Source organism: Colletotrichum fructicola (genome assembly GCF_000319635.2).
Source record: "Colletotrichum fructicola Nara gc5 chromosome Unknown KSG_Nara_v1_contig03, whole genome shotgun sequence".
Taxonomy (NCBI): domain Eukaryota; kingdom Fungi; phylum Ascomycota; class Sordariomycetes; order Glomerellales; family Glomerellaceae; genus Colletotrichum; species Colletotrichum fructicola.
Window position 1 is genome coordinate 2,376,321 of NW_027094053.1, and position 18,176 is coordinate 2,394,496.

At 54.4% G+C, this 18,176-nt stretch overlaps 7 protein-coding genes across 7 annotated transcripts; 3 read left to right on the plus strand and 4 right to left on the minus strand.

Annotated features, from left to right (window-relative positions):
- Positions 1 to 200: 200 nt before the first annotated feature.
- On the minus strand, positions 201 to 1,308 carry aes1-6 (Acetylesterase; the record flags this gene model as incomplete). Its single annotated transcript, XM_032035702.1, has 2 exons — positions 201 to 274; positions 339 to 1,308. The coding sequence occupies 2 exons, from the start codon at positions 1,306 to 1,308 to the stop codon at positions 201 to 203; spliced, it is 1,044 nt and encodes a 347-aa protein (XP_031885449.1).
- Positions 1,309 to 2,832: 1,524 nt separating this feature from the next.
- On the plus strand, positions 2,833 to 4,150 carry his3 (Histidinol-phosphate aminotransferase; the record flags this gene model as incomplete). The annotated part of the gene is made up of 2 exons (XM_032035703.1): positions 2,833 to 2,906; positions 2,977 to 4,150. 2 exons carry the CDS (start codon positions 2,833 to 2,835, stop codon positions 4,148 to 4,150), a joined length of 1,248 nt encoding a protein of 415 aa, XP_031885450.1.
- A 2,504-nt stretch (positions 4,151 to 6,654) lies between these two features.
- Positions 6,655 to 8,348, plus strand: DCW1-7 (Mannan endo-1,6-alpha-mannosidase DCW1; the record flags this gene model as incomplete). Its single annotated transcript, XM_032035704.1, has 4 exons — positions 6,655 to 6,751; positions 6,809 to 6,888; positions 6,951 to 7,910; positions 8,019 to 8,348. The coding sequence occupies 4 exons, from the start codon at positions 6,655 to 6,657 to the stop codon at positions 8,346 to 8,348; spliced, it is 1,467 nt and encodes a 488-aa protein (XP_031885451.1).
- A 1,194-nt stretch (positions 8,349 to 9,542) lies between these two features.
- Positions 9,543 to 10,350, minus strand: CGGC5_v005431 (uncharacterized protein; the record flags this gene model as incomplete). Its single annotated transcript, XM_032035705.1, has 3 exons — positions 9,543 to 9,909; positions 9,976 to 10,112; positions 10,198 to 10,350. 3 exons carry the CDS (start codon positions 10,348 to 10,350, stop codon positions 9,543 to 9,545), a joined length of 657 nt encoding a protein of 218 aa, XP_031885442.1.
- A 2,683-nt stretch (positions 10,351 to 13,033) lies between these two features.
- On the plus strand, positions 13,034 to 13,736 carry CGGC5_v005432 (uncharacterized protein; the record flags this gene model as incomplete). The annotated part of the gene is made up of 2 exons (XM_032035706.1): positions 13,034 to 13,323; positions 13,397 to 13,736. The coding sequence occupies 2 exons, from the start codon at positions 13,034 to 13,036 to the stop codon at positions 13,734 to 13,736; spliced, it is 630 nt and encodes a 209-aa protein (XP_031885443.1).
- Positions 13,737 to 14,624: 888 nt separating this feature from the next.
- Positions 14,625 to 15,451, minus strand: andL (Anditomin synthesis protein L; the record flags this gene model as incomplete). Its single annotated transcript, XM_032035708.1, has 4 exons — positions 14,625 to 14,687; positions 14,741 to 14,885; positions 14,946 to 15,146; positions 15,264 to 15,451. 4 exons carry the CDS (start codon positions 15,449 to 15,451, stop codon positions 14,625 to 14,627), a joined length of 597 nt encoding a protein of 198 aa, XP_031885314.1.
- Positions 15,452 to 16,214: 763 nt separating this feature from the next.
- Positions 16,215 to 17,176, minus strand: CGGC5_v005434 (uncharacterized protein; the record flags this gene model as incomplete). The annotated part of the gene is made up of 2 exons (XM_032035709.1): positions 16,215 to 16,720; positions 16,774 to 17,176. The coding sequence occupies 2 exons, from the start codon at positions 17,174 to 17,176 to the stop codon at positions 16,215 to 16,217; spliced, it is 909 nt and encodes a 302-aa protein (XP_031885313.1).
- Positions 17,177 to 18,176: the final 1,000 nt, after the last annotated feature.

Here is an 18,176-nt window from a genome sequence, read left to right on the forward strand (position 1 = left end):
TCCAGGGTCAGGTACGCAGTACACCTGTCACCACGCAGAGAGCGGTCTTGGAGGGCACTTCATTAAACACTATTCTCACAGCTGAATGATCATTTGTACGTATACAATAAGCATTGATCCAGGGTTCTTCTGGTTGAGCACCAAGACCTTCATCAGCAGAAGTCGACTGGACCTGCCCGTGTGTCTCCAGCTGCTAACTCCTAAGCCGCATATGTCGTACCGTATGTCGAGTTCCCGAAGACAACATCAACGAAATGCTGGGCTATAATCTCGTCTGCAACAAACCACCCACGTCAGCCGAGAGACGAGAACCAAGACCAACATGAACAAATGCTTACCTGCACGCTCCGAAGGGTGCAGCTCGTCGTACCACAAGAACCCCGCCATTGGTTCCGAAGAGTCGACGCACTCGCGCGTAACCGGATCGCAGACCCTGTATGTGCCCGTCACGTTCGCCGGCGGAGGCAGGTACTTGGATGGTTCCGCGTGGATGTCTCGCAGCATACTGTGGACGTCGAAGATGGAAAAGCTCGCTCCGGGCCACCTCTTCTTGACAAGCAGGTGAAATGGCGCCCCGTAGTCAAACATGGTGTTGACATTCGTGGTGTACTCGAGCATTTTGTACTGGTATTCCGTCGTGTTGTAAAGCGTCTTGTTCGGCCAGAACTGGCTGTCTCCAAAGCCTCCACCTTCCACTGCTGCGTACAAAGGAGACTCCTCCAGAGGTGCCAGGTTCAGGAGGACGAAGTGACGGCCTCCCGTCTCGTAAATGTTGTCAAACACCTCCCAAATGCAGTCCACATACGTGGAAATGGTCGTTCCAGGAGCCTGCGAGTCCGTCAGGAAGGCACCATAACCCAGGTCGTTCGTTCCGATCCACAACGCGTAGACCGTGTTGTTCGCCTGCCTGTTGGGGTACAGAGATTCGAATGCGATGTCAGCCTTGTAAGCCGGTATCTCGTAGTCCATCACTGAGGGAAACGGCTGGTTGATGGTAGCGAATTCTCGTGAGATGATCTCGTTAGAACAGGTAGCTCCAGCCACGGCATAGTTGTTGTAGTTCGCGTTTGTGGCCTTGGCGACGAAACGACCCCAGGCATATCCGCCGCTCGCTGTCGAGTTGGATTCCCCAAGTCGAAGTCCCGGGGGCGGAGCGCTGCCGTTGTTCCTAGCGAAGTAGCTTAGGCGCATCTCGTCAGTGTAGCTGTCGCCAAATGTTACCAAGTTCTCCAGCTTCTTCAGTCCGCACTGCGAGGCCGCGGCCGCCGCTGCTGCAGAGACGAGAGCTGCGATTGAGAAAAACTGCATGGTCGCTGTCGATTGGATGGTACCAAACACGAGGCGACTTGAAGGGCCGCTGTGATTACCACGAAATGGTGGGAAGCTCGGAGGATGAGGCAACGGCTACATCTCCACGTTTGCAGATGGGCACCGTCTTCATATACGATTCCCGACAATCCTGTTCGACTGCGTCATGGCAATCAACTGGGCCGTTAATCCGGCAGAACGGAAATGGGGTGCAGACCGATGGAGAGACGGGCAGAGAAGCGCCGCCTATGAAATGGGTTAGATCATGTCTGGGACCATGTAATCCACGCCTGTCTCCGCGTGCTAGGATCCAACGACGAACGATAGCTGCAGCTTTTTGTCAAAAAGATGATGGCTCCTGCAAGTTCCCCAGATCTGACCAGGGTCATAATGGGAATAAGTGAGGGGTAATTGGAGTCTTGGATGCGCTCGCAAGCAATCTGCCCGAGAGCTCCATGGACGTCACATCAAGAAGCACTAGCTTGTCATGGATGGGGAGGTCGGCAGAGGCTTCGATTCGCGCCGGTGAGAGTGGAGGGGAAAATATGACTGGGACGTCGGAATGGCGAGGACCAACAGACTGCGCAACCGACTTGGCGTGGTTGGTCTGCTGTTATCGAGAAGCTTGTCCAGACCGTTGTCCACGACCTGCAGTCGGTTGATGAGAAAGATGGCTAATCAGCCTAAATTCGCCATGATCCGCAGCCCTAGGCCAGCGGGGAGAGCAGGCCTTTAAGCAGGCCGTCAGCCGTCTCAAACTTGAAGCTGGATATCGCAATATTTGTTGCGCTAGAACGATGGAGGCCTTCCCAGAAGATATGTTCAACAGGTGGGAGGCGTAGACGTAATAACAGGCGAGACACAACTCGGAGGAAGAACGTATCGCAGGCAGTCGACACCGGCTCCAAACGTGACCTCGCAGCTTCTCTTTGGCCAAGGTCAAAGTAAGATCGAATTTGTGGTTGAGCTAAAAGGATATACGTGGTGCAAGGCTTTTTTCACGCCTTACATTTCACCGGCTTTCGAAGATTCCAAGCTGATGTTGTTCTCAATGCAACTATAATCCAGTTGATTAAAGTCTGTCTTAGCAATCAAGTCCATCCCATCTCGGCTTCGGCTTGGGATAAGGTAAGGTCGGTCACGTCCAGTATGGCGGAATCGGCTTCGGCTTCTTTTCCGCGGTGACAAACCGTTGACCCGCCCACCCCACTTCAAAACGAATTCTCGATTGGGCAATCGTCTCTCCCAATGAACGTTGCTCTCTTTTTTTGGTGCGGGGCGGGGACATCGGATGCAATCATCGTGATTGGTCAATCCATGACCGCGGGGCAGACAGCGTCGCCCAAGTGCCGTGCCGATGCTCGGGGAGAGGATCCAGTTCTTGAATTTGTGATCCGTTGACTCAGCTAGGGTCTTGATACAACTTCGAGGCTGGGAATCTCAGTTTGGACTTTGGATATAAGACGGCCGAATACATCGTGATAGCAGTTGAGCAGATCAGCAATCTCAACTCGTATCTTCACCATGTCGCCCTTCAACTTAGAAAAATGCGCCCGCCCAAACATTTTGGCTCTCGAGCCTTATCGATGCGCCAGAGAGTAAGTCTTGCTCTCCAAACTCACCCTACACTTGCATGAGATTTGACCGGAAAACTGACACCCCTGACAGCGACTACAAGGATGACGGAACGAACGTCCTTCTCGACGCCAATGAGAATGCCTATGGCCCGTCGCTAGAGTCAAACTTTGAAGCGGGAAATCTGGGCATCGACTTCCTGGGCCTTAACAGGTATCCTGACCCTCACCAGCCCGAACTGAAGCAGCTGCTCTGCAACCTACGCAACACCCACACCCACACAACCAAGAACCTCGGACCCGAGAATGTCTTCGTTGGCGTCGGCAGTGACGAGGCCATCGACGCTTTGCTGAGATGCTTCTGCGCCCCCGGCAAGGACCGTATCCTTACCTGCCCGCCTACCTACGGAATGTACTCCGTCTCGGCCCAGATCAACGACGTGAGCATCGTCAAGGTGCCCCTGAAGCCCGCTCCCGAGTTTGCCATGGACACGGACGCCATCCTCGACACTCTCAGCAAGGAGGACAACATCAAGCTGGTCTATCTCTGCACACCCGGCAACCCCACCGGCTCCGTGTTGTCCAAGGATGATATCAGGAGGGTGATGGAGCACCCGACGTGGAACGGTGTCGTCGTTCTTGACGAGGCATACATCGACTTCGCGCCCGAAGGCAGCTCCCTCGCCGAGTGGGTACTCGAGTGGCCCAACCTCGTTGTCATGCAGACCCTTTCCAAGGCCTTTGGCATGGCTGGCATCCGTCTCGGCGCCGCCTTCACGTCACCGCCGATTGCCCGCCTCCTGAACGCGATGAAGGCGCCGTACAACATCTCCAGCCCCACGAGCGCCCTCGCATGCTACGCCGTCTCCGAGAAGGGTCTGGCGGTCATGCGCGACAACCGGACCAAAATCCTGACGCAGCGAGATCGCATCATCGCTGGGCTTCCCAAGATCCCAGGTGTCGGAAGGCTGAGGGGCGGTACAGAGAGTAACTTTTTGCTCTATGAGATGCTCAACGCCGAGGGTAAGCCGGACAACGTCACGGCGCTGGCGGTATACGAGCGCTTGGCCGAGAATAAGGGCGTCGTCGTCCGGTTCCGCGGCAAAGAGCATGGATGCTTGGGTTGTCTACGCATCACGGTCGGCACAGAGGATGAGGTCACGAGGTTCCTGTCTTCCATCGAGAAGACGCTGGCCGAGGTTCGTGGTGCTGGACGTCAGGCGGACGAGGAGAGGAAAGAAGTGGCGGCGAACGGGGTAGTTGCTTAAGCAACTTTTGGACGAAAATGCATATACAGATAGATGATAGACAATCCAGTAAATCACGAAGCCTGCAGCCATGGAATATTGAACCACGACGAAGCATCTGCGAAACGTATCTTTACAGCAGAAACGACGATGAAGTCAACGACCAGAGCGAAGGGGGGAAACTGTTCAGGCTCAACGCAGGTTGACAACAGCCAAGAGAGCATCCCATCAACGGCTCTTCATCTTCATCTCCATCTCGCTAGACAAGCTAACAAAGACTATGAAGAAGAGAAATCCAACCTGGAGGCAGTGTAATCCCAGGTCAAATCCAAGGTTCCAAAAATTGCGCGGCCTTCACAGGCCATGATTTTAGTTTACTTTGTTTTGTTTTGTTTGGCTTAGTTTGTTTTGGCTTGGTTTGATTCGTTTTTGGTTGGTTTGGTTTTGGGGGCTTCTCTTCATGAGTTTTTCCTCCTTTTTTTTCTCTCGGGGTTTTTTTTCTTCTTAACTTGTTTCTTCTCGTTCTTATTTGCTGCAATTCCTTCTGCTTAGCATTTTCTCGTGTTTCTTTTTCTGCCCGTGTTTGAGGATGAGGGAGGAAGTGGGTTTCAAAGCCTTGGGAGGATGGGTGAGCCTTTTGAAGAATTTCAGAACCTGCCGGGTCCGCATCCGGTGTGCCATCAAGTTCATGAGTATCAAGGGAACCAGCCAGTCAACTTTAGTGAACCAAGTCAGCCAGGTGCTCGGGATCCAGTAGGGCGGTAGCGGACCATGCATGTCGTCGCGGGAACGAACCAGCAGGGTGTCTCGGAATACACGGCCAGGAAGTCAGTTGCGGGTTTCCGTTAATACCTAGACATCTATCGATTCACAGGAGCAGCGAGACGGCGCCAGTGGGCCACCCGAAATCGCACCTCCATACCTAACAGCGGACAGAATTTGGACCCAAAGCGGGCGGCCGGTGGGATCGAGCCCGTGTTGGTTCGTCACCGTCCCCGAAAGCGGTCCCTTTTTTTTTATGATATTTGGTCGCCTTATGGCTACCCTACCGCAGTTTTGTGCCAGACCCAGAGTATTAACTCGGATTGAGGTTGCATAGGTGCAAAGCCTCTCCCAATTAGAGGCGGCTAAAATTGGTGCGCCGCTGTTTCAAATGTCGAGTCCAAAGTAACGGTAACCCGAGCTAGTGGCTCTCAAGTAGATCAACGCTAAACAAGCATCCAATCAGTGGGCCAGAGTCACTCACTGGCACCTGGACAAGCTTGTCGGACGAGCCGATCTCCCATGAGCTCCCATGGGAGTGCTGGACAGTCAGGGGGCCTGCACCAGTCGTTTCTCTCCAGCGCATGTATGGATTCTCTATTCAGCGCCGAGTTCATCGCAACTGCTGACTCTGCGTCTCCTTTCGGCGGCTCCAGGCTGGAGCTCTGCCGCCGCCGTGCCTCTTTCAGCCATCAAACGTGCGTGTGCATGACTAGCGCTCCTCTTCCGCTGGTCAGCAACGAATGTTTTTCAAACGTGGTGGCCCTGTTCTCGCCAGCTTGCTTCCCTGCTCAATACGTGCTTGTGGATGGGAAAGAGCAAGCTCGACCAAGCAAGGGCAATGTGAGGTGTGCCTGGGTCTCAAAGGAATCAAAGAAAGTGGAAGGAAAGCGTCGACATGGGACCGTGGGTTGGCAACTTTGGTAGAGAGAAGGGACGGAGGGACTCGACAACAAGCCCCTGCACCTTTCCTTGTCTTCTGCAATGCCAATGAAATGCCAATGCGGGGAGCGTAAGTGCCTTGCTTCCCCCACAACCCTCCAAGCCCCTGAGGTGGTCCGGCTCTTGACGTTTTCGCCTTAAGACGGCCGGGCCGCCGGTTCATGAGCGCCTTCCCGCCCCTCATCCCTGGTTCCTGCTCCTTACCACGCTCTTTCCGCGACTTTCTGTGTTCCTGACGTGCCCGTGTGTGTTCATCGGTGCTGGAAACTACATACCTTCCCAGCTTGGTTGTGGATCTGCCATCGCCATTGCCTCCGGTAACTGGTTGCCCGCTTATACGCACCACAGGACAGTCGTTCATTCCTTGCGCAACAGCAGCTTCGTTGATCTGACGCTGCTTCCTACCTTCTCTTGCTCGTTTCGGTGTCTTCCCCTGCCTTCCAAGTCCGAAAGAGGCAGCTAACACTCTCGTTTGTGGAAGTCACCAGACTCCTTCTTTCCGTTGCCATAAGCGCTCCCCTCAAGGCCTTGGGGTATATCTACCCAACCTCACCTCCACACATCCATCTTCCTCCAACATCTCCCATCCAACATCCATCCGACTGGCACACGCTCTCTTTTGCTTTGCGATAGCTTGGCTTTCCATCTTTACCCATCTCTAAGCGTCGTCCGTCCTCTTCAAATCATCGAGACTGGCTTGCCCCGTCTACGACATCCTCACGTCAACGGCCAGGTCCCCGGCTTGACATCAGGACGGCATCTATTCTGGAACCGACTTTCATCTGTTGATCTTCCAAGTCTCTCCACCACAAGTCGGCGGCATGGTCTTCTTCAAGTCAGCCCTCGTTGCGTCTGCAGCAGCTGGTGCTTTGGCGGTGCCTTACACGCAGCCCGACACACTCGACCTCAACAACACAAGTCAGCGATACCCGCTTACCACCACCCTTCAAACAACTTTGCTGACCGGCCTCCCAGATTCCATCAAGGCCGTTGCCGGCAGCCTTGCTCATGGCGCAATGTCCTACTACAATGGCAACGTCTCATCAGACGCCAAGGTACGTCGACATCCACCACCTGTCCTCTGCCCCGAGGTCCTCACTGACACATGTATTTCCAGATGGTCGGTGACCTGCCAGAACCTTATTACTGGTGGCAGGCCGGTGCCCTCTGGGGAGCCATGCTGGACTACTACCACTACACTGGTGACCCAAGCTACAACGAAGTTATCGCCCAGGCCCTCACTGCCAAGGTCAACACAGGACCCAACTTCGACTTCATGCCCCCAGAACACGCTTCGGAGGAGGGCAATGATGATCTGGGCTTCTGGGGCTTTGCTGTCATGGCCGCTGCTGAACGCAACTTCACTCAGCCAAATCCAGACGCCCCGTCCTGGCTCCAGATGGGCATCAACATCTTTGACTCTTTGGCATCTCGCTGGAACACAACTCACTGTGGCGGCGGTCTATTGTGGCAGATTTACGAGAGCAACCCCAACGGCCTGAACTACAAGAACTCAGTCAGCAACGGCGGCTTCTTCCAGCTCGCTGCACGACTGGGTCGCGCCACTGGCGAACAGAAGTATTTTGACTGGGCCAACAAGGTCTGGGACTGGTCAGAGAAGGTCGGCTTCATCGACGCTGACCTGAAGGTCTATGATGGCGCCGACTCTCGCGACGAATGCACCAAGGTCAACCCTCTCTCCTTCACGTACTCCACGGGCATCTACCTGTATGGTGCGGCCGTCATGGCCAACGCCACTGGACAATCTGTCTGGCACGATCGCGCGGTCAAGATGTTGGACACCTCCAAGCACTTCTTTGGCCCCTTTGAGAACAGCACAAACATCATGTACGAACCTGCGTGCGAGACTGTCGGCACATGCAACACGGATATGAAGACATTCAAGGGATATCTCTCCCGCTTCATGTACAAGTCGGCCCAAGACTTGCCTGAGCTCAAGCCCGAGGTTCTCAAACTGATGAACCCCACGACCCAGGCTGCTGCCAATGCCTGCACCGCAAATGACACTGGCGTCGTCTGTGGCCAAAAGTGGTACGTTGGCGGCAATGATCAGTCCGTAGGTCTCGGACAGATGATGAGCGCTCTCGAAGCTGTACAGGGCTACGCCGGCGATTCCGCCAACGACATTGATTCCAACAAAATCGAGCAGGCTATCTTAACCTAGTTGGTTTTGAACGACAAACTGCATGCTTCTGCCAAGGGGTCACTGAGCGCCAATGGCAACTTCGACCTTTTGCAGGAGAACATTACTTCGGGCAAACTCAACATCGATTCTCGTGGAAGCCAACCCGGGGCAAACGGTTTGAAGACCACCATTGATTACGAGGTCAAGCACCAGATCAGGCTCAAGGGCGACGGCTCTTTCAAGGCAGGCTTCACAGACCAAGCGAGTTTCGGCGAGAAATGCAATGACGGGCATCGTCTTGGCCTCGGCGCTTGGAACGTTGCTGCGATTGTTGCTGGATCGCAAGTTCTCTTCTGGGGCATTCTCTGATCTGATGCCAGGAATTGGTGCAACTTTTCTGATGGTTTGAATGGCCGGGGCGTTTGGCTGGATGAACAGGAAAAAGGAGCACGGAGTATTGTTTAATAGTTATCATTACTGGAATCACCTAATGATCATGAATCTTTTTTCACGGCTCTGAACTCGTCTGCTCGATTGGTTACCTCTCGTGGGTGTTTCCATGACACCAGTAACTCCTTTTGCAAACAATTCCACTTGGAGACGTCCAGTCTCTTCCACACTGTTCATGACGACGTGATTTGTTGAATTGCGTCTCCATGCCCGACGCCACGGCGTGTTTCGAGGTGTGACGAGCACCTCACAAAGCGAGATGGTATGTAGCATTCAGTGCCATGCTCGTGTGAGCCATGGGGACCTGTCGTAGTAGGAGCCGCCGGATGGATGATGCTGAGCACGCTTCGGCAGGCAGCACGACATCGGCACAGCATGCCCAGGCAGGCGGTGGTATCGCATGATTCCGAGGTGACATGACGCTTGGGTTCCGAAGTGCTGCAGTCGAGTAATGAGTCCAGATCAGTGGCGTTTTTGTTTCTGTATCTTTTGCTCCCCTCTCTCTCTCGCGCGCGCGCCCGTTTCCTTGCAATCCTCGCCATGCTAGTGAAGCTTTCGAAAGGGGCCTTTTGTCTTTCGCTCACATGTACAGTCACGCAGTGCCAAGTCTATGGAACATCGGTGACGGTTGTAAATTGTTATTGTAGAATACTCCAACGCCCCGGCGTTCTTCTCAACCCCGAGACCTACATCTCCCCGCAGTCTCAGTCAGGGTGATGGTATGTAGCTTTCGTGTTTTTGCCATAAGAACTGTACCTGTGGAAACAAAAGCAACTTGGTATAACGCCGATATGGGGGTATCACTCCAATTGGGAGCACATTGCGTGAACAGCAGACCTGGATCGCCAACAAAATCAAGTAATAATAGGTTGCCCAGTGGGTGCCAACCTCTCCAGCACTCCGCCAATATCTCGCGCCGACGGCAAGAGGGCAGCGACCCTCTTGCCCATCATCACCCCGACGCACGTTCCTCTTTGCTCTGTCTACGTGTGGGATCGCGCCAACCCATTTTCGTATTCTAGAGGAACGCTGCCTCTGCACTAGCGCATGTCTGCATGAATATCTTTATGGTGTATATGTACACCGTTTCCGGAAAATGGTGTTCGCATGCTACTATGCTATTACGGTAGCAACCAGCATGGTGCATATTGATGCGGCGATTACCCAGCGGGTCTCGAGACGCGACGCGGCGCTGGGGCTTGTCTCGACGGGCATGGAGGAGGAGATGGCGCCGGTGTAGAGGAAGTCGTCGTAATTTGAGCCGTCGGTGGGCGCGGCCGTCGGCATAGCTTCAGTCTTGTCGGGCTTGTCGGCGAGAGTCAGGACACCCCATTGGACCTCGGAGCCGGTGAGGGACGAGGTCCAGGACACCTCAGTCGGTCCCGTCAGTTTGCCATTCGAGTAGCCGCTCTTCAGGCTCGAGTAGCCAGAGCACGTCGCTGCCGTTGTTCCGCCTAATGTGCAACCGAGGTCCGCGATCCTATTCATGCGTATCAGCCTTTGTCGGATCTAACCTCGAACTCGAGAGACGGGGTCCTAAACGTACAGTGTTGATGTCTTGGTGCCGTGGAAGTCGAGCGTCTGCTGGCCTTCAACGAAGATGAAGGGGAATTCGAGGGCAAGGTCGCAATTTGGGGGCGTTTGCGGCGCGCAGAAGATGGTATATGTCGTTTCCTTGGAATTCTGCAGCAGAATCATAGTCAGTTTACCGGAGAGCGCATACACGAAGGGGGGGGGGGCCATAGCTCCTCTGGATTTCTTTTCGTACACTTGACAATACGCTGCCCCGCACCAGTGACCAGCTTTTAGCATCGTAGTGCGGTAGGTAGATCGGGACGGTGGTAATATCCTCGGCGAGGACGGTATTGGAGGAGACCAGACATAATGACAATAACGCGAGTAACGGCTGAGGGTATTTCATTGTGACGAGAAGTGACGGGGCACACAGAGCACATGGGCCAGCGGCGGAGGTAATCGACAGCACCGGGGAAGAGGGCGAAAGGTGCAGCAGTGGCGATTGACGTCAAAATGCTGAACTCATGTACGGGAGGCGGCTCATCGGAGGCGGGCTACTTAGACAAGGCAGTTCCCGCAAGCCAGCCGGATGGGTAGGAGAGCTGGGTCGGACTTGGAATGGGTGGTAATATTATTAAGGTAAGGTAGCGTAGGGAGGAAGAAATCCAGAAGGAGTTGTTCTCGTTTCGGCGGCGGAGAGTGGGTTCGTTCGTTTCGCGGAGGTCCCGATGCGGGTGCGTATCTGTATCGCGAAATGCACAATGGACCGTTAGTCGTTCGCGGGGGCCAGGTACGGCGGCGTGGGCTTGGCGCAGGGCGACGTCGGCGAGGGGTGTCGAGAGTAGCAATGGCAAGGGGAGGACAAAGACGAGTGAGCTTTGGAGTTGTTCAAGGTCTGGTCATATGCTGGACTTGAAATGCGACAGCAGACGAAGATGGGGGACCTGATCAAGTGAGCGAAGGAGGAAAAGGGCTCTGCCAATGCGCCGTCCTTGCCGGCCAAGGCTGGGCGAGAGAAGGTGAGCAATTGGCATTCTTTGTAGCAAAATGGAGGCCAAGAAACGAACACCAGACATGCCCTTGCAACTCAGCAAGAGGAGCGCAGAGTGGCAGAGGAGGCAGCGCAGCCAGCACAGCAGCGTCAATGTGCAGGACCCAGAGGTGCCTCCACTGCGCTGGGAACCTCAGTCCGCTCCAGGTGGGCGTCCGCCGCGGTTGGCGGTCCCATGGCGGATGCTAGTGTAGAGGCCTACCTACTGCGTACCTAGGCAGGGGAGGGAGGAGCACGGCAGAAACAAACGATGAGAGGTGGAAGGGGGAAAAGAGCCAAGAAATGCCAAGACCGTGAAATTCGCAGAAAAATATGATGAACTGGGTGGGCACGGGCGCATGAACTGGAGCTCTGAAGACTGGAGCTAAAACAACGACTGGCCAACAGCATCGCGCCGGGCCAGGACAGGGCCACCCCGTCCGTCCCATTCCAGCGTAACAACCTTATGCCCGCCGCCCCGCCACGCTGAAGGGAATGCCCTGAGGGCTGAGGCCAGTTGAGGTCGTCGAGGTCAACCAGCTCCTTCCCTCCTGAGTCCTCCCAGAGGAACCTGTCGGAAACTTCCTGCCCGCTGCCTGCCCACTTTCCCGGTCCAATGGTCCCCGCCACCACCACCCAGTGTGAGTGTCCGTCCTTCTTTCCCGCTGATTGAACATGAGCACGATGCGGAAGCTGCGAGGCCAGTGAGACCTGCGAGGAGCTCGACAGGCCAAGCTTGTGCCGAGCTGGTTGCGGTGAGAGAACCGTCAACGAGGGATAAGGTGCTCGCTCGGGCTTGGTAGAGGGATCAGACGAACATCTACCCTTGGCGCCCTTTGGACGACACTGAAGCTACGACCAGTCGCTGGCTTGATTGCACTGCAAAGTCGTGATAGCGCAATGCCAAGTCGCTTCACCACGATGATCCAATGTCATGAATCGGGCGGTTCGCTGCGCCCAAGCGTCGGAATGAGAGACAGCCTATGTCCAAGACATTGCGGCATTCAGTTTGCTGGACGCCGAGATTCTATCATGTCTTACCTACCTGCAGTGATGCAGTCAGTGCTTGTGCAACAAACCTCTCAACCCCAAGTCCTCGGCCCCTGAGATGATCGCGTAACGGGTAACGGGTGACTCCACTCTTGCCGAGAACAGAAGAAGGACAAGCATGTCAGAGATGGCCGACGACGATACCTACAACCGCACGATGATGGCGACGATAGCGAGGACAGCAAAACCCGCGAAACAAATTCAGTTCCACGCCGTCAAACCAATGGTCCCCAAGAGGAAAACATAGCCATCGCCAAGCCTTGTCAGAACGCCCAGAAAGCATGTCGGCTGAGTCTGTCTCGTCATCTCATGTTCCTGCACCCCTTTTCGTTCCCAGCTTAGCCCCCAGAAAGACCAAGACACGCTTACGAAATGCCTTACCCACGCTCTTCTCTCAACCTCTTCTGGAAGCACGAATAATATTCGTCTGGCCTCTTGGAACATCGCTTCAACGATCAACATACCCACATTTCGGCACCGTTGGCCGACCGAAAGACGTCAAAACAAACTCATTCCCGCCCTAGAGAAGGGTTTGCCGATATGCTTCTCTGCTAACCTGCTTCAACCGCCCACCGTCCTCGCACCACATCCTGAATGATCCAGCTGCTCACGCCCAGCCATGCTCAGCCAAACACGGCCCTCCAGCAATTTCTGACCACGCGAAATGCCACACAGTTGTTCGAGCGGGTCGTTTGCCTCCACAAACGGTTCTGTCGACCGGCGCACCCAATCGGAGATTTGCCTTGCTGATTGGAGCCTAAATATCGTGGATGTTCTCCTGCCTTTTTCTTCTTTTGCTTTAACGCTCGCAGGATACGAGCGGCTAGCCAACATTGGGCACTCGTGTGTGTATTGTAAACCTGTTGCGGCACAGTCCTCGTAAAGTAAAGGAACTTCTGTGATGGGGTTGACTATACATATAGAATGCCATGAAGCCCGCAATTGCATCGTCATGTCGCACGAATAGTTGCCCGTCGTTGTATCTTGCGTCACAATATCCAAAAACAAAATGAAGCATTCCGCGCCCGTCCTCGTCGCCTTCATCGGCATGGCTGCCGCGCAGACCACCACCAAAATTGACGTCGTTGTGCCGTACATGGGCAATTCATCCTTCCACGCCTCGGTCCAGGATGCCAAGCCTGCCGCCACCACGTACATCCTGGGTTGCGAAGCAGACATCGCCAAAGGCGGCTGCGTCGCAGACGAGGACTCCGTGATGAACGGCACCTGGGACGGCCTCACCATCATCAATGGCCCCAAGACCGTCGCGCTGCACCACACTTACAGTGACAAGGATATGTGAGCTCTCTCCACGAATAGGGTGGCGTCGAATATATGTGGGAAAGGTGACCTAACATGTTCCATCGTCCAGGTCCATCGGATTCGAAGGCTCCATCGAAGGGTCGACGATGCGCGTTGTGGAAACCCAAACGCAGAGCGGCTCTACCGTGCGCATGGGAGTGTGGAATGTCGACACCCAGAACTTCACCGTCGCCCTCACGGTGACTGCTGGCCTGGACAAGCTGGCGACGCAGGCGACGGCGGAGACGGGGGCTTCGGCGACGGGATCCGGAGCAGCGCAGACTGGCGGGTCGGCGACGGGATTGGCGAGTCCCACTTCCACGCCCAACGCGGCCGTGGCTCGGTTCGGCGAGGCGGACTTCTGGGTGGGCGTTGCTGGCATTGGAGCCGTTGGGGCCTTGGTGTTGTAGGGCTTGGTACAGAGTGTATGTTGCGTGTGTGTCGAACACTGCTGAGTGGCCTTGAGTCAAAATCATTGTTGCTCTGGACGCAGGTGATGTGTGTGTCGAGCTAGACAATGTGCTGACAAGGGGAAGATTTGTTTGTTCCTTGACAAACCACTGTCAGTCAAAGAATCTGTGTGTCCTTCGTCGGAAGCGAATTGAACAATCGGCCTGATCAGTAACATAAAGGTCGCCTCCGTAAACGCGGGAGGACCAGGATAAATACAAGTTGGATAAATCACTTCCAGTCCGAACCTTAGACTTGCGGTATCAGATCCATACATATTCTATCACTTCCAAGCTCGCCTTTTTACTCATCACCCCCACGAACGCAAATCCCCCAGACCTCAATCGACAAGATGGAGACCATCTCAGTAGTTGCCATTAGCCTCAGCGTTGCTGCTTTCTTCCTTGTGTGCTTGGTTTTCGTAATGTGGCGTTGCGTCATGTCCCCAAAGGCTCAAAAGACATATTTCCATCGAAACCGAGGACTTCCTGAGGAAACCATGCCCGGCGTCTAAGGAAGGCGTGGGTATCTCCAGGTGGGATAGTTGAGATGATACTTTGCAAATAGTGATGGGAAATTGGTTCATCATAGACATACAGAGCGGAGAAGACACTCTCCATAGGGGCAGTGGGAAAAATGCAAAGCCTTGTTCGTCCTAATTAGAAACGAGTGGCCGTTCCCGCAAAATTAAGGCCTTGTATAGCGATGTGTTCTAGTAACAGTGTGAATCCTCCAAGCCACCATGCCGCAACTCCGAGTTTGCCATGCCAAAAAGACGACTCCAACAGAAAATCATCACCTAGCAAAGTGGTATATATCCGACTGCGGAAACAAAGAAAACGAGAAAATCACATGAGAGGCCGGTCCTCACGACCGTCCAACCAGCTAGAGCAGTTGACGCAACGTTGGGCCTGGAACGAAATCAGTATTGCAGTCGGCGACTTTGAGCTATTTCGGCACATACTTTGATGCTGATACGCTTGCGGCAGTACTTGCACTTGACCGTAGGTCTGATGATCGGGTCTCGAGAAAAGAATTGAAAGATGTGCGCCAGGCCATAGAGCGCGAAGCCGATGCAGAAGAACGAGACCAGTTGGTTGAGAAAAGAGCTTTCGAAAACAGTCAGTAGTCACGCACAAGAGAACAGCACTCCCAGTGAAGCAACGTACCCGTAAGCCATAACGACTGCACCATCGTCCTTGGCGCGCTCAAGAGTCGTGTACTTGTTCTCGTGGCTGTAGTTGGGACCACCCTTGAGAACGGCGAACTTCTCCTCAATATTGCGGTTCAGAGGGAAGATGATGGACATGGGCGGCATCAAGATGTTGTTCACGAAGTTGTTGACGAGTGCCGTGAACGAGGAGGCGATCCTTTGGGGGAAATGGTCAGTCGCGATTCCTACTCGAGATCTGATACAGTTCTCGAGTCGTGGTCTCCTGGAGACAGGGTCTGGTGCATGTGTCGATCGACACACGAGTGGAACTTACATCAAGCCCAAGGCGATGCCGAGAATGTCGCCTTGGGTGGCAAAGTCGAGGAAGCCCTCCCAAACCTTCCTCGCTTTCACCTGGCTTCGGTTGAGAAGCGGGATGAGCTGGTCGCCCTCCTCGTCACTGTCCTGGAGCTCCGGGTGGCTGTTGGCGGACGAGATGCGGTTGCTGAATGGGAGAGGCATCTTGAGGATTCTCCTGAGGGAGCGGTCCTTGAAAAGATGCAGCGGTTATCGCGAGGTCGGGAAGGCAAAGTTGGGCGCAAGGCGGAACTCTGTTCGGCACGAGAGGCTTGAAGTTGACGCTCGAGTTGGACTTCAGATGTAGTTGGGACGGCGGGGAAAGTCTGAAGTTCAGCTAAGGTTGGGCTTAGGCTGAGGGGCAGCTGAGGTCGTGGCTGGGAAGGTGCTTTCCTGTTTAGGGAGGAATGACGTACCCCACATTCCGGACTACTGCGGTAGTAAGTGGGTCTTCGGAGCCGGAGCCGGGACTCGGTTGCTGCGGCAGACGCAGGACGACAAGGTCGTCAGAAAATAGAGACAGTATGAGCTTCAGATAAGCAGAAGTCAGGGGCAACAAGTTGTGTAAATACGACGAGGATGAAGACGACAATAGGTGCCAAAACGGTGCGGTCTATTACATGCACAGGCTAAAACGGCGACAGACAACGGTTTTGAGGCAAACATGCCATTGAAAGTAATCTATTCTTTTTGCTACATTTCGATGTTCTGTTTCGAAATTGTCCTTTCTAAGAAATCATTTGTCGCATCAATGGTATCTTCTGAAATAATGAAAAGGATCGTGATGTCGGAGTGGCCATTGTAGACCGGCTATCAGGCCAAACCTGACAAGCAGGGTTCAAAAAATCGCTTTCGTGTCGAATTATCCAATCTGAAGAAAAAGAGGCCCACAGGGTTTCGGTTGACTATTCTTCAACAAGGTTCACTCTTAGAAGCTGCCCTTGTTGTGGCGCTTCTCAGTGTACCCTCTCTTGGTTGATCGTCTCGCCACACAGCACTGAGTAACCCAGTAGACGGCAGAGACGGCCATGACTGCAAAGGCGACCCAGGAGATAATCATGAACTTCTGGCCGGCTTCTGCCGATAGACCAACGTCTTCGCCTACGTCGTTGAGCTGCTCCGCGCCCTTCTTGGCACCGATAGTTGTGACCAAACTGCCGGCAAACAGCACGATTGCCGCAAGAATGGCGAAGGTGAAGTTGGGTATCGTCACACGCTTGGCGGGACCAAGGAAGAAAGCAGCAAAAGAGCCAAGAATGGCGAGACCCGAGAAACCGATGCCTAGGACATAGAGAACGAAGATGGCGAGCAGAGCCTTATTGACTTTGTCCAAAGCATCCTCGATGGTATCGGGCCAATCGAGGTCAGCGAGGCTCAAACGCAGGGGGCCGACGGAAAGCTCTTGGTCCAGCATCTTGGTGAGGTTGACATTGGCTAGATGAGAGTCAGTGATGGAGCATAACGGAGCGGTACGACGTGGAACTCACGACCAGGCTTCGGCTGGGTGCAGGCAGAGACGTTGAGCCAGACGTTGGGAGCCGTGACGTTGGGCGCAAAGTCGCCCTGGCACACGTCCATCAGATGCAGGGAGTACCAGTGGGAGATTCCGAGCTCGTCGGCGAGACGATCCGCGATGTCGTTGCCGATGTCGTTGATAATGTCAGACGTCTTGTTGCGGACGATACCGACTAGCCTATTCCAGGTGCTTCCATCGTCGCCGGATGAATCAGAGCTCACGTCCAGAACATTCTGACCGAGTCCGGATGTGTTGAGGCGGATCACGTCGTAATCCTCCATGAAGCCCTCCTTCTGGCCGGCAAAGAGGGCCAGGAAGGAGAGTACAAATGCCACTATGGACAGTACCAGCGGCACTATCGCGGTGAAATGCATGTTGCCGACAGAAGTGTTTGCTTCGTGTAAGACAAAAGAAAGGTGGTTGGATTGGGACGCTGTCGGTGGGCAGGTGGGAACACGGCCGGAATTGTGAGATACGGCCTGTCGACGGGTTGTCTAGTACGTTGTGATTTGGAGCTGGAAAGTGACAGTAACAAAGTCAAGGACTCTTGACTTCAGGGCAGCCAAAGCTACTGTCCTTATGAGGGAGGGTGCGACCTAGAAGATGGGTGAATCATAGCAGGCCAGCCCATCTGAGACCCCATCAAGACCAATGATGCAACCAAAGAGACCCTAACTTCCTGAGTGGGCGTCAAAGAATGCTGTGCCGTGACGATGGAGACGGGGGTCAGGAACAAGGCCGTTTGTCTCCATCGGCGTCACTTGACTGGCCCGGGGAAAACTCAAGGGCCTGGGCGGCAGTTGGGCGGACCAAAAAGAGAAGAGGCGAACATCATTTACGCAGTAGGCTGTTTGTACCCTGTGAGTATTGCTTTGGTGGGTGGAACAGCGCAGCAAGTCCTGTCGGGCCTGACGTGGCCAAGATTTTAGTCATGCGAGAAGGGTTGGTGTTGGCTTGTTGTTGTTGCGCAGGTAGGTTGGTCGGGTCGGTGGGCGAAGATGTCGAAGTTTGCGTCATCGGGGCCCATCTCTCGTGTCTCTCCAGCCATTCTTTCCAGGCTGGTGGCGCCAGTGTTGTCCGTGGGCACACGGGGACCCACATAAACCGGTCTAGCCCGTTCATCGGATGACGCCCGGGAAAACCTGTTTGGACGAGACAGGGATGTGGCGTCAGGTTTTGGGCAGTTCACAGCCACTGAGGACCCTGAAGGGACCTGCTTCTGAGGGTCTGAGGTTGCGTGAGGGTGTTTGGGCAGCGCTAAGCAGACCTCATAGCTCGCCTAGGTACCCAGCCGAATGCATACCCTGAGCAGGGAATTCGCTACACGTCCAAGTATCCTCTGAATTGGCATTGGCCTAGAATCTCCCCAATCAA